This window comes from Bombus fervidus, chromosome 2, assembly GCF_041682495.2.
Source record: "Bombus fervidus isolate BK054 chromosome 2, iyBomFerv1, whole genome shotgun sequence".
NCBI lineage: Eukaryota > Metazoa > Arthropoda > Insecta > Hymenoptera > Apidae > Bombus > Bombus fervidus.
The window spans coordinates 18,187,891-18,202,302 of record NC_091518.1 but is presented as its reverse complement, the minus strand read 5'-3'; the positions used below and the strand labels follow the sequence as shown (position 1 = coordinate 18,202,302).

Genomic DNA, 14,412 nt, shown 5'->3' with positions numbered 1-14,412 from the left:
TGACGATGGCGTATGCCTCATCGACGAGGCAACGAGTCCCTTGCATTTCTGTAGCAGAGTCATTCCTTTTCGTGACGGCGAACGTTTTAAAATAACTCCAATACAGCTGATGTTTTTGCGTAATCGAGATATAGATATTTTTAAAACGTGTTTCTTACAGTTATTTCATGTATTATCTTTATATTAACATTTGATTTAAGATTTATAAATTTTCGAAGAAACGCAAATAAGTCTATTTTCCCCGATCTATTTTTTACTTTATTATATTATATTTTTCAACGTATTATGTTATTCCAATATTTTGCTACACGAGTTTTCGCTAGTAAATAATAATATCTTGCAATACGATTCGGTGATCTCGTGTCTTAATATATTGTAATACGAGCTATCGATTGTAAGTCCCAATATTTTGTCGATATAAGCTTACAGTTTAAAAATATTAAAAATGATATATAAAAAATGATATTTCGCAACGTCAGATGATTCGTATTTATATTTGACGATAAAGAGCTCGCTGGTCTCACGCTTCCTAAGTAGTGAAGCATTGAGAAGAGTCAGACGCGCAGACACGATCATAAACACAAAACACAGCGTAATAATTAATGGCCTATCTGGACGTTACAAGTAGAATATTAATATTTTTGTAAATAGTATTTCGTAAATAATATTTTAAATTATACTATTCCATAAATATATTATCAGTATTATTGGCAAATATTTTTAAGACTTTCTTATATTTTTTTGACTAATTATAACACTGATATAATAAAATAAAATGAAATTACTCGAAATAAAAATAAATAAGTATTAGTCAATTTATTATTACATGATTTAGAGTTTGGTTTAAATTAAACGATATATGTGTATAATATTATTTTTATATACGTATAATATTCTTGATTTACGTTATCCTATTGAAATCATTACTTCAGAATAGTAAGAATTAAGTATTTTTTCATATATATTGGAATTATTAATTAACAAATAGAATAACCGAAAAATGTTCTTCACGTGTAATAAGAATAGTGTGGCTCTTCGAATTCGATAATCGATCACTTTTTAATATTTATATAAGTACATTTAGAAAACTGCTATACTAATTATTGATAAGTCAAAAAACATTCATTTGATTAATATTCCTTCGACAAGAATTAATTGCTAGATTACGTTGCAATATGTCTAGTACTAACAATAAATATTTTATGCAGACTTACATTTTTATAAACACAATTAATGCGATGGAACCTAAATTTATTCGCCTGTATATATTATAATGAATATTATAAATTATAAAATAATATAACCACATGTATTATAATATGGTTTATCTTCGATATTTTATACGTTTCTCTATATTATACACTTTCTATACACGTTTCCACATTTAAATATTGCCATAAATCCACGAATATTTATTAATTACATTAAATTGCTTATAATATCGATTTACCTGTAAGTTCCACGACGAAATACATTTTCCAATCTCTCAAGTAGATTCACTTATGTGTATGTACCTATATTGTTAAAAATTTGAAACTCTTTTATCTTTATTTACAACTAATATGATCTAAATGCTATTAAAAAGAAATCTCTGCCACATTTTTACTCGAACTCAGCTCTTTAAAGTTCAGAGGTAAAAAATTCAGTTTTACGCGTATCTCACTCACATAACGCACAATTTCGTACACAATTTTGTTCTACATTCACCAAAGAATTTCAACTGAAATGATTTTTCTTTTTCAAAATGTCACGAATCAAATCAACTTCTAAATATTTATATGTTGATATCCCATGTAAATTATTGAAGAAGATAAATCAAGTGAATCATTATTGTTACAAGTCCGATTACTTCACGATATATACACTTCTCGACAATGCATTTTTTTTAGTTCGAAGTCTATTATTGATGGTGATCAACCACGCAAAGAAAGGACTAAATAAATTGCTGCAGAAACGTGTTCTTTTTTGCAGGAACGTCCTTGTAGACATTATATATTTAAGATGATTTGTCATGCATACTAATGTACAGTTCGCCTTTCATCAAGGATATATGTTTGCTTGAAAATAAATTATGAGAATGAGTTATAATCACAGAAGTTTCTAAGAAACGTAAAAACGAAGTTAAGAAAATAAAGAAATGTTGAGGTACTGGAAAATAGGTGCACATTGTATGTATAATTTAAGTTATAAAATGTGTATAAATTGCAATGTAATAATATTGAAAATTATTTTAAAAAATATAAAGAGAAAGCAAAAATATCGCCCAACGTGGGGCTCGAACCCACGACCCTGAGATTAAGAGTCTCATGCTCTACCGACTGAGCTAGCCGGGCTTGGTAACAGCTAACTTAAAGAAATATATTTTCCATGTCATTTAAAATATAATTTTTATGCAAATAGATCTATTAAATAAATATATAAAGATTAATAATTTATGTATTAATATAAACGAATTAATACAAAATGAATAGCAATATTACGAACACATGTAATTCCTTTCGCTAAAACATGCATTTCTACTGTAAAATTATTTGTTATTACTGATAAATATTGATTTTAAGCAAATCATTATTTTATGTAAATTTAAATAATATTAAAACTAAACTTACAGAAGAATATTTTCTACTCTCTGATTGCATTATCGGTGATGTATTGATTTACATATTTCTTTTATTAATTTCCCGCACTTTTCACAATGATTACGAATTAATTTTTGTTATAAGATTATAAGTTTTATTACTTCGAGTAGAACGATACAAATAATAAAGAAATAATAAAAACGTGTATTTTTTTGTATAAACAATATTATGTATTATCTGTTGATTGTTTACATTACCTAAAAGAAATTTCTTTTAACGGATTTATCGAAGAAATTGAAATATCGCTGAATTTTGTCACTTGGTGGCTCTGAGTGCATTTTCTACAACGGACGATCCGCGCGCAATGTGGTGAAGGTTGAGTATGTCGTCAGTTTAAATTCAGCGAATAAACACGTGTTAATACGTAACCCCCTATTGACTATTATCTTTTTTATACGACTTATTGTTAGTATACAGTGTAAACAGTAAAAAAAATGTCGCGTCTTGTAAAAGAATCAGATGAAGAAATAGAAGTGAAACATGGTTTGTATTTTTCATTTTTTGGTTTCTATGCGCACGCGGTTCACTCAGTTGCTGAATCTAACGGTCGATTCGAAGTTGCATGTTGTACTTTTATCAATTTAACAACGTAATATACAATCTGTATGAACGTTATTTGAAGCCATCTCGAAGTAAATAATTGATATCTCACGAAATTTGATCGTATTACTATATTTTTCTTCATTTTCCCTTTAAAATATAAGGTCGGAGAACCCGTGCTAATATCGAGGTGATATCGGCTGATTCTCCACTTCGTCGCAGCTCTCGAATTAAGCCAAACGTTAAACAAAATGAATCTTCGCCCGAATCGCCTTTAAGCGACTCAAGCATCGTTAGCACTACACAAACTTCTAGAATCACAAGGCAACGAGCCAGTGCTATGGACAATTCTGCTATCAGTGAAAATCGACGAACTTTACGTTCTAGAATAAATTCTATATCCTCAGATGTTAACGAAATCTCAGAATCAGATGTTGGCACACCGACAAAGAGAACTAGAAATAACACTTCCAATGATAGTAATAAAACAAATACTCGAAAAAGGTATCTATAATGATTAATGATTGATTTATATGTATGAATTTTTGTTTTATGTTTGTTTTGTATATACTTATTGTTTAGTAAACGTTTTACAAGAGCTGGTTCAGAAGCAAAATCTCCACAACCAGCATCAAGAATTGTTAAACGTAATGTAAGAGCTAGTTCCGTGGGGCCTGAAGCTAATACGCCAAATAAACAGCAGCGTGGTGAATTAGTCAATACACCTATTAAGACAAGAAGACGAACTTCGGTGCTACTGTCAGAACCACTTTTAGAAGAAAAAGGAGAATATATGAAGTATCCAGTCGTGACATTAGATCGCACATTACCTGATCTTATTGAAACTAGAGAATCAGGTATATTATATTTTGAAAATATACTTAAATTAAAAAAATTTTACTTCTGTAATTCCATATTGAATTGTAGGAACAGAAAATTCCCCTAAGACATCATCAAAAGACGAATCATTGCCAACTTCGAAAAACAAACTCAATACAAGTCGTAACAGTATAAATGAAAAACATTCAGAAGATGATGGTAAGATTAATTTATCGTTATACTTCATTATTTTATATTAATTTTAATTAGATTGCAATCTATTGCAAAAATAGTTCATTATCTGTATAAAATTCAACAAAATTACAATATATAACTAAAAAGTTCTAGAATAACATTTGTTAATAAAAACTAATATAAGGACTAACTGATATTTACATTTACATTTACAACAGTTCAGGGACCCCACAACAACCCTCCAGAAAATGTTTCTTCAAATAATTTTGAAGATATTGAAAAGGATGTACTTACTGATACAAAAATATCAGATAAAAGTATACTAGAAAGTAGCAAAACACTGCCTGTAGATAATACAAATGAAGCAGAATCCTTAATAGATAATGAATCTAAAATACTTCCACAAAATAAAGATGAAAACACATTTATTGAAGATTTAAATAATCCAATGGAAAAACATGATGGTCATAATAATAAAGAGAATCTTACAACAAATATCGTTACTGGCTTACAGGATATAAATAATACAATTTCTAATACACAACAAAGTCCGAAACACGTATCTATAAATAATTTGAATGCAAATGTGTCAGCCGAAGAAACATGCAAATATCCTTGCATTGAAACAAGTTTATCGCCAAAACGTCGTCATTCTAAACGATCATTAGAAATGGCAAATGAAAATGTTTCTATGAAAGAAGTTAATATTGGTGTAATTAGTAATTTACCAACTGAAGGTCTGGATATTTCAATGAGTGAAGAAGACAATTCTAATAATATGCAAAACTTAGTAGTAGGTACAAAAACAGAATCAGCCATTGGAAGTCCATGTAATGAAAGTTTAGATAAGAATGGTCCTATACAAGTAGTATCTACAAATGCAAGTTCCAACGATAATGTTGAAAGTATGGAACTTGCAGAAGATATAAATACAGTAGATGATAATAAATCTACAGAAATTGGTATTGAATTAAATGTAGAATCAAAGAAAGCTTATGTTCATGCAAGTAATGCAAATGTAAGCAGCGAAATGGATGTTTCATATACCAAGGAAAATATAAATGAAAATGAAGAATCTGAACAAAATGATATAAATCAATGTATAAATGATGATCAGTATGACACGAAAAGTAAAAGTGATAACTTAAATACATCAGAAAATGTGCATGAAAATGATGATATAAGTTGTACAAAATTGATTTCATCTCCTAAATTAAGTAACATAGATTCGTCAAATTCAGTAGATGTGAAATCAGTTTCAGATACTCAAAATTTAACTGTTTCAAAGCATGAGGATGTATCTTGTTTAAAAAACATAAGTGAAACAAATAATTTATCTCCTAATACGAGCAATTTGTTAAAATCCTCGGATGCTCACATGAGCATAGAGGATTCTACATTAATTAATATGAATGAAGCTAATGTAACTAATGTGATTAAAAGTAGTGACTCTTCGATTGTTACAGAGACTCCTGCTGAATTTGTTGAAGAAGCACCAGAAAGAGGAGAACAATCAAAGAAAGTTTCTGTACTGGATGATTCTACAGATCCTTTAAGACTGAAGAAACAATATCAAAACAAATTAGAATCGAATGAAAAACATACAGACACTAACCAAGTGACCTCTGAAGAATGTCAAGAAAATATGAAAGCTGATGATAACGATTCTGATACTAGTGTGTCACATACATTTCAAGATATCTCAGCCAGTGAATGGAAAGAAAAGAATAATGATATGGACAAAAATTCTATACATTCAAAGACAACTGAAGATGAAAGTGAAGCCGAATGTGATCTTGTTTTAGTCGATAGAGAGGCATGGTTAGCCGCGGAAAATTTAAAAACAAGCAAGGAGAAAATATCTTTTGATTATGATTCAGATGATACCGTTATATTAAAAGCACATTCAGATTCTATGAAAGCAAAAAATGAAAATAAATTAATGGATATACCAGAAGACGAATGTAAATTAAATGATAGCAAGGATAAATCTTCCAAAGGAAAAAAACTGAAGAACACGAAACAAAACGAAAATAAAGATGAAGAAAAAAATAGAAATACAGTAGAAGATACAAAAAATATTACAAAAGATGAAGAAATATCAATAAATGTTGGTGAGAATACGTCTACGACGAAAGATAGTAATAAATATTCTACACCTAACAGTAATATGTCCCTCCAGAAATCGTTAAAAAATAACAGTTTATCTGAATCATATGAAACAACAGAAGGGGAAGAAAATTTATCATTAAATAAAAGTAAATTGTCTGAAGATGTCCCAAAAGGACGAAAATCTCTTAATAAGTCAGTGCAAGGGGCAAATAGACTTGAAGAATCTAATGCAGCTGAAACTGTAAACAAACGGAAATCTTTAAATAAATCGAATTGTAATGAAGATATAGTTACATCTGCTAAGAAAAATGGGACAAATCAGTCGTTAAATACTTCGAAGGAAAAGATGAAACCACAACAGTTAGATGAAAATTTGGAAGAGTCTGACCATGATTCAAAAAAAGTTCGCGAGAAGCAAATTCGCAGTGCAACAAGGGAAAAATTGAATAGAAATTTTTCGACCATAGCAAACATGGGATCCGATTCTAATGAAACTCAAAATTCCGATGATTCACAAAATAAATTGGAAATACCTAAATTTTTATTTTGCGGAACAAGCGATAGTAACAGCGACAATGATAATGAATCTAATAGCACTGTAGATTCTGATATCCAAAAAGAATATAATTTTTATGGTAAAGATGTTGCAAAGTTTTCTGATGATGATGTACCAGGAGATGAATGTAGAGCATCAGAAACAGAATCATCAGACCCAGATGATAATGGGTCAGATCTTGCAGATTTTGTAGTTGATGATGATGAAATTGAAGATGAAGAAGAAGATGAAAAAGAAGATGAAAGTGAGGACAATAAAAATGAGAGTATTGAAAAGGATACATTACATAATGAGGAACAGACTAAAGAAGATCAGAGAGATGATGGAGAAGGGATAAAACAAAAAACAATTCAGAAAGAAGAACAACATGAAAATGACGAAGAAAATATCACGGAAAAAAATATAAGTAAGAGGACAGATACTTCTAATGAAGAAAAAAATACATCAAGAAAATCTGGTGATTTAAGTATGTCTCAAACCATTAGAAGTGACAAGAAAAAGAAGAAGAATCTTAAATCAGATACATCTCTGATAGAAGAAAATGAAAAGGGAGATAATTACCCTGATTTATCTTTTGAAACAAAAAGAATAAAACAAAAGCGAAACTCTAAAGAATTTACGGTTAAAAGTGTAGAACAGTCATTAAATGACTCTCAACTAATATTTGATACAAAAGTATTAAAACTTAGTAAATCAATAGAATGTAGTACTCCCAAAATAAGTGTATCTAAGCAAGAGAAACTTAATGTCAAAACCTGTGGTGCTGAAGAAAATGACTCCCTTGATGAGGAAAAAGACAAAGATTTGACATTAAAGGAAAAACAAAATGTAAAGAAATTAAAAAGTATAAAAAACAATGAAACTCTCATGCATAGAAGTCTTCCATCGGAATTAACTGACTTGGCAACAAAAACAAATCTTTCAAGACCAATGTCATCTAAAGTACCAGAATTAAACAAATCAACACTAGTTTTAGGAAGTGAAACACCTACAACAAAGTACTTAAGACAATTGAAATTAAATGAAAGTGCACCAATATTAAATACTAATTTTAAAAAATTAACAAATTCTAGTAACAATAATGAACAGAATGACCAAGGTAAAGAAGAAAACGAAAACAATGATGAACAAAACACAAAAGCAGCACCAGATCCAAATGATTCATTAAAGAAAAAGCTGCTTAAAGTAGCGGAGAACATATTAGAAAGTGATCGTCAAAAGAAACGTAAAAAACGAAAGCGACCAATAGTTGAAGAAGTTACTAAGTCTACTTTATCTGAAACTGATTTCCCAGAAAATAATGATTCAAAATTACTAAAGGCAGCTAAACAATTTATTCCCACTAGCAATATTGACAATAATGATGAAACAGAAAAGGAAAATAAGAAAAAGGGGAAGAAGAAGAAGAAAACAAATAATACTGATGTGCAAATGCAAGAAGAGTCAGATGAACAAGTTACTGAAATACAATCAGAAAGTCAAGATGAAAAAATACGTAACGAAATAAAGAAGAAGAAAAAAAAAGAGAAAAAAGTTCTAGATGTTCAAGACGTTCAAGATTTGACAAATGAAAAGACTAAAATATTAAAGAAAAAGAAGAAAAAAGTTTCAATCGTTTTATCAGATGACAATATTCCAAACGAGCAACTACTTAAGAAAAAGCAGAAATTATTAGCAAAAGATACTGCTTTGCAAGATAAAAAAGTATTGGTTGAAAAGTTGCCTAAGAAAAAAAAGGAATTATTGTCAGAAGATGATGCTTTGCAATATGAAGAAGTTCCACCTAAAAAGGTTCCTAAGAAAAAGCAGAAATTATCAAGTGATGTTTCAGATCAGAAGGGAAATACTTCAGTTAAAAAATTATCAAAGAAAAAGCAAAAACAATTATTAGAAGGTGTGAAGACAGATAATATAAAATACACTGTAGCATCTAATGAAACACAACAGTTTCACGAAGCAGTATCAGATTCTGATGAGGGACCAGAAACGATTACATTCTCTAAAGCTCGAGATGAAGCGTTAAAAGATTTAAAACGTGCTGCTGATAATATTAAAGCCAACAAAGAAATGAAAAAAAAGAAACAAAGAGAACACAATGAAAAGCTGCAAGAACAAAAAGAAATTAAGATCAAACAATTGAAATCCAAAAATCAGGTGACAGAATTTAGTAAAACGGACATACAAGAAAAAAGTATTAAACGGCTTCCGGATTACATTGTTCAAAATTTATCGGATGTTCCATTAAAATCATCAAAAAAGAGAAAATTATCAGAAGAAAAATCTTCCCTATCTCCAGTGCGCAGTTTCAAACCTAAAAAGATGAAGAATATGTACATAGAAGATGATATTACTCTACCAAGTTGTACTGGAAATACAACTGAATTTAGTGTCGTCGATATTGAAACAATGAAAAAGAAAAAGAAAGCTCCAAAAGCAAATTTATTCCGAGAAAGAATGCTAGCTATGAATCCACGACAACCTATTTCTGCTTACTTAACATATTTGAAAAAGCAAAAGTCATCGGGTAAAGGAAACTTTTATGATAAGCCATACTAAACTTTTAATTGATATTTCACGTTATATGATCTGTAGGCATTATAGAATAGTTTCAAGTATTAATTAGTAAAACGACCTTTTTTTTTACAATGCAAGATAAAAGTGATTAATATATTGCTTACTATTTCAAGAATTATCTTAATAATATTGATTATTCTAATGCTTACATATTCGCTTTTTTATTGTAATTTCGAAAAATTGAAAGCTACTAAACTAAAAGTCGTTTTACTTTTGGTTTTAATAATTGTGGTTATTTTCCATCTTGTAATTTATTGTTAGTATAAAATAATGTACCATATATTTTTTAATATAAAGTGCGATTATATTTTAGTCAAATCATATTTTTATTGGTAAAATGTCCAAGTATAAAGCATCCGTATTAAACTTTGCTTACTTCATTATAGCTAATTCACTCTATATGATAAATTAAGATGTAGTATAAAAATAAAAAAATATAGATACTCGTTTTTGTTCGTAACTCCTAACTTTATCATGTTTATTATTGTTATATTTTCCAAATAACCCCTATTCTGTATGATAATATATCGCCTTTATAGAAATAAATTTTTAATATTTAAGGTGAAAATAACGAAAATTAATTTAATTAAATTTAACATTCTCTTTAATTTGTTGTTCATTTCGTAAATGTATGTGCTCTGTCCAATAGAGCTTATACATATTATAATTTCTTATTAAATATAAGCTCTTATTAAATTTACAAGGAATAAAAAAGTTTATTAATAATACAATATTTGTACATTTCTATAAAATAATTATCGAATGGAAATTAGTCGGTAGGAGACTTTGTTTTCTAGTTTGTCGTACATTTCTTTACAATTCATATTACTAGAAAGGTACTTCTTCAATAATTTCCTTTTAAATTAGTATACAAATGATAAATTTTTCTATTTTTAAGTGCGTATTGTATAATCTTCAGGTATTTCTTTCTTCAGATTCAAAAAACAAGCACCATTTGCTGCATTATTTTCTCCCGAAAATATAACACATGCTAAACCATTCACTGCCATATACTGCCATAATTTATGTACCCATTTATTTACAGTACGGAACGTCTTTTCTATTTTATCACTTTTTAATTTTTCTTGTCCTATCCTAACATGACATAAAGTAAAGGCATGTTCCATGGCTATTTGTGTAGCTCGCAGGACGGCTTGTTTATTATTGTCTGTCACTACAAGACGTACCTGTAATAACAATAAAATTGTGATAATACGAATAGTAGACATTAAGAATTCAAATAATCGATTCCTTAATAATTCAATTTATGGTTGAGGTACACACTTGATCGTTTTTATTGAAATTTTCATCATCCATAATGTTGATAGAAGAAGTTAAATATTTAGAATATTCGTTCATAACTTCTCCGTTACCCACAATGGCAGCAGTTTTTTTATCCTTCGTTATATGTTTGAAAATTGATGTAGCATACTTCCGTATTTCAATTTTTAATGATCGCTGATTATCCGTCCTTTTCTCTGGTTTCATTTTCAATATTTCCATGTTGCAACGACCAAGTAACACAGCATCTCCATAATCCACACTATTTGCTAATTTTAATTGCACTAATTTCATAGAAGCCTGTGAATCTTGAGTTGAACAATGACCAGAACTACTTTCTTGTATTCTTTCACCAAGAAATTCTCTCGCTAAAATTTGTAACTTTGTCTTTCGATATCTGTAATTAAATATTTGCTTAGGAAAATTTTTGTAAGAATATAACTGTAATATAAAGAAAATAAGTTGTGCACCTGTCACCGGTAATATTGAAAATAACAGATGTATCAATAATGTATGGATGCATCATTTTTAATGTATGAAGATCAGAATTTAAACTTTGTCCTACTAGAATTGCATCTGCGGGAAGTAACTTTCGTAACGTTTGTTGAACATCAGACAACGTAGTTGTGACACCTTCCAACATTTCTTTTGTTATACCACTGAATTGAGTAAGATAATCAGTGATACGATTATCTGGTTTTACCAGACTATCATAAATAACCTGTGACAGGAATTTAATAGAATTTGGATAACCTACTCATAATAATTTTGAAATTGAACTTACATTCATACTTTCATCCACAAGAGATACTCTCGTTAATTCCAATTCTCCAATAGTTGTTTTACACATTTCACAGTCTAGACCAAACATTGGAGATCTTTCATTAGCTTCTACATAAACATCTTTTGTCATTATGTAATGTCCGTATCTAAACATAAAATATTTGTTTAATTAATGTATAAATTTAATTCGGAATATTTCTATTATTGGTACTAACTTTTTTGCTAATTCACCCTTTAATGGGACAGGATAATTTTCTTCTACCATTTGACATAAAGATAGAAGTAATAGTGTACGGGGGAATCTATCACTCTTTGGAAGGCCATATTCTGTTTTAAACTGTTCCGCATTTGTTGATGGATCTCTATGCATTGGGAAAACAGTTCGTAATAATTTTATTACATCGCCGTTATTTTGTAATGCAGCCTCTAATGATCCATATTCTAAAAAATTATACACCATGTATGCTTGTTACATATTATAACAAATAGTATTTTAAAATGTACATACGTTTAAGTAATTTATCGCTTTGTATTCCGGTTATGGGAACAGCTGCAAGATCCTCTATTACGGACCCTCCATATGATGTAGGTGTTACAACTTCTACCCTATGTTCCAACTTTGATGTTATATGTGGAAACATACTTTCATAAGCCATAAAATGATACACAGAAAGTCCTTCAACAACAAGAACCACAGTGTGTGTGACCTTTTTAAAAAATGTTTAATGTTTAACAATATTTCAGAAATTTTTAATATTATATATGTTCAATATTTACATTACCCTATTATATTTTTCAAGATGACACCATCTTGCTGGCACATAGGGTGAGTGATGACCATGTAATGAATACAATAATAAATGTTGTATATCACTAAGAAAAATAGGAATCCTGTTTTCACTTTTAATATTAACAGTTAGGCTAGCACTTTCACCAGCTATTTTTAAACGAAATCGAGGTATTATTTTAAGTCTCTTTTTACGTTCCCTTAATTCCTGTTTCAATTTTAAATACTCGTCTCCACTTAATCTGTATTACCAAATAAAAATAATTTATATTCTTATATATCACACTAAATATATATATAAACATTTTACAGTATACAAACCTAGGCTTTTTGTTAGCAAGTGTATCTGATTCTTCTATACCTCCTACATTTTCTTTTTCAGTAGAATCTTCCAAAAGTGTTTCTTTTAAATCTTCATTACATGGACGTTTACGTTTGACATTATCTTCCATGGAGACTTCACTGCTGTCTGTATCATTTGCATTTGACTGATCTGCTTCTGCAGACTAAAATAATATTTATCATATGAACTTCACAACAAAAATATTATAACTCAGTTAAATATACTAACAGCTTTCTTAAGAGCAAGCATTTTAGCTTCTCTATCTTTATCATTTAATTTAGTTATTTCCAGAAGTGCAGCCATCTTCTTTTTCTTTTTTTCTATTCTTTGTAATTGTTTTGTTGTTAGATTCTTCATAATATTTCTTTTTGTTATATTTTTTGAAAAAGATTAAAGTTAAGTACCTTTAAAAAGACAAGTAATAAAAACTTTGATGTAAACTTATAATTCAAATAGACTGTCACTTTATTTTCCCACATTTTAGATATCAATAAAAGAAATTTTCATGGTTCATATAAATTAATAAGGAAAAAATAATACGAATATAAATTTAGTGACACAAGACAAGTCTATACATAAGATATAATAAATGATGGACTTGAAACTGTATTCCTTAGTATACATTTTCTTGACAAAGTAAATGTATACATGAGGTTATATGTGAAACTTAGCTTTGATATTAAAATTGGATATTAAAAATGAATTGTCAATTAGAATTACCTGAAAATCGAATTAAAGGGAAAAATATTTGTATGTTATACAATGTTAAAGAAATGTTGTACATTTCTATACAAGAAATGTAGATATGAGGGCTGGATATAACCCTTGACGAATAAATACATTTGTTTATATAAAAATTCAAAAACAGAGTTCTTGAATTTCATGTGAAAAGGTTTACACAATAATCTTTCAATTTGATATTAACTATAAGAATGTATCTATAATAAGTTTTATCGTTTTCCTCCCCATTACTTGGTTACCATCCATTGTTAAATACTAAAATTGCCACTTGATAAATGGCACAGCATATGTTTTATAGAAGTATATAAAATATGCATTAAGTAGTAAGTACAAAACTGCTTGATTTATTTTAATGACACAAAACAATAGGTGTATTTAAACGAGGAAATACAAACATAAACTTTGATGGCCTGCACAATTGTTTGTTTATTTATATCATGCAATTTTTTCAAATCGTTTACGTGATAAAAGAATAAATCAGTAGAATGAACTTTTGAACAAAGGCAAAAATTATTATTATAAAATCTATAGCAAGTAATTTACGTTTTGTTTACATTTAATTAATATTGGTTATAACGAATAGAAAGAAATAATACCATGGCTGATTATGAGTAAGGTTATGTCTTCACTGTCTTCGCTTCTCAGAAAGATGACAATATTAACACATATAATCTATATAGTACACACACAACTTATAGTTTGATATTCTTGAATAATTCGAAAATGAATATAACTTAGAAAGTTTGATGCTTTATCAACCATAAATGTGGAAACATTAAAGAATACATGTTACTCTTCTATCGTGTAACATATCATCGCTAGAGGTCAGCATGTAATAATTACAGCAAAATTATATGTATTAATAGAGTTTGGTATTAATGAATTAGATGAATTGAGAAATATTATGTATATAAATTTAATATATTCTTTAAAATTTTGATAATCTTAAAATAAAATACTGTTTTTAAAAAACCGTATGCTTTTAAGGAATACAAGTAAATTTTATTTTGTTTTCATTTTCCGTGATACTATTGATGATTTT

General features: G+C 28.7%; 3 protein-coding genes across 8 annotated transcripts in view; 1 reads left to right on the top strand and 2 right to left on the bottom strand.

The window, feature by feature from the left end:
• Axed (BTB/POZ domain-containing protein axundead) overlaps positions 1 to 1,532 on the bottom strand; it is a 40,434-nt gene extending 38,902 nt beyond the window's left edge. Inside the window, exon 1 of the mRNA XM_072021895.1 lies at positions 1,451 to 1,532. Within this exon, the coding sequence (XP_071877996.1) occupies positions 1,451 to 1,475 (25 nt within the window). The 5' untranslated portion in view covers positions 1,476 to 1,532. The remainder of the gene's footprint in view (positions 1 to 1,450) is intronic.
• A 1,394-nt stretch (positions 1,533 to 2,926) lies between these two features.
• LOC139997865 (uncharacterized) lies at positions 2,927 to 9,753 on the top strand. 2 transcript variants are annotated; one of them, XM_072021886.1, is made up of 5 exons: positions 2,927 to 3,122; positions 3,344 to 3,683; positions 3,762 to 4,036; positions 4,107 to 4,217; positions 4,412 to 9,753. In XM_072021886.1, the coding sequence occupies exons 1-5, from the start codon at positions 3,074 to 3,076 to the stop codon at positions 9,415 to 9,417; spliced, it is 5,781 nt and encodes a 1,926-aa protein (XP_071877987.1). In that variant the 5' UTR covers positions 2,927 to 3,073; the 3' UTR covers positions 9,418 to 9,753. The 2 variants fall into 2 exon arrangements, with proteins under 2 accessions (XP_071877987.1, XP_071877988.1); XM_072021887.1 differs by having other exon boundaries at positions 2,929 to 3,122; positions 5,660 to 9,753.
• Positions 9,754 to 10,131: 378 nt separating this feature from the next.
• Positions 10,132 to 14,193, bottom strand: Rexo5 (RNA exonuclease 5). Of its 5 annotated transcripts, none has more exons than XM_072021888.1 (10): positions 13,967 to 14,193; positions 12,858 to 13,033; positions 12,608 to 12,792; positions 12,282 to 12,528; positions 12,008 to 12,206; positions 11,715 to 11,940; positions 11,501 to 11,645; positions 11,187 to 11,437; positions 10,720 to 11,113; positions 10,132 to 10,622 (listed from the first exon to the last, which is right to left on the bottom strand). In XM_072021888.1, exons 2-10 carry the CDS (start codon positions 12,984 to 12,986, stop codon positions 10,329 to 10,331), a joined length of 2,070 nt encoding a protein of 689 aa, XP_071877989.1. In that variant the 5' UTR covers positions 12,987 to 13,033; positions 13,967 to 14,193; the 3' UTR covers positions 10,132 to 10,328. The 5 variants fall into 5 exon arrangements, with proteins under 5 accessions (XP_071877989.1, XP_071877991.1, XP_071877990.1 ...); XM_072021890.1 differs by having other exon boundaries at positions 12,858 to 12,993; XM_072021889.1 differs by lacking the exon at positions 13,967 to 14,193 and adding an exon at positions 13,350 to 13,920.
• Between the last annotated feature and the right edge of the window lie 219 nt (positions 14,194 to 14,412).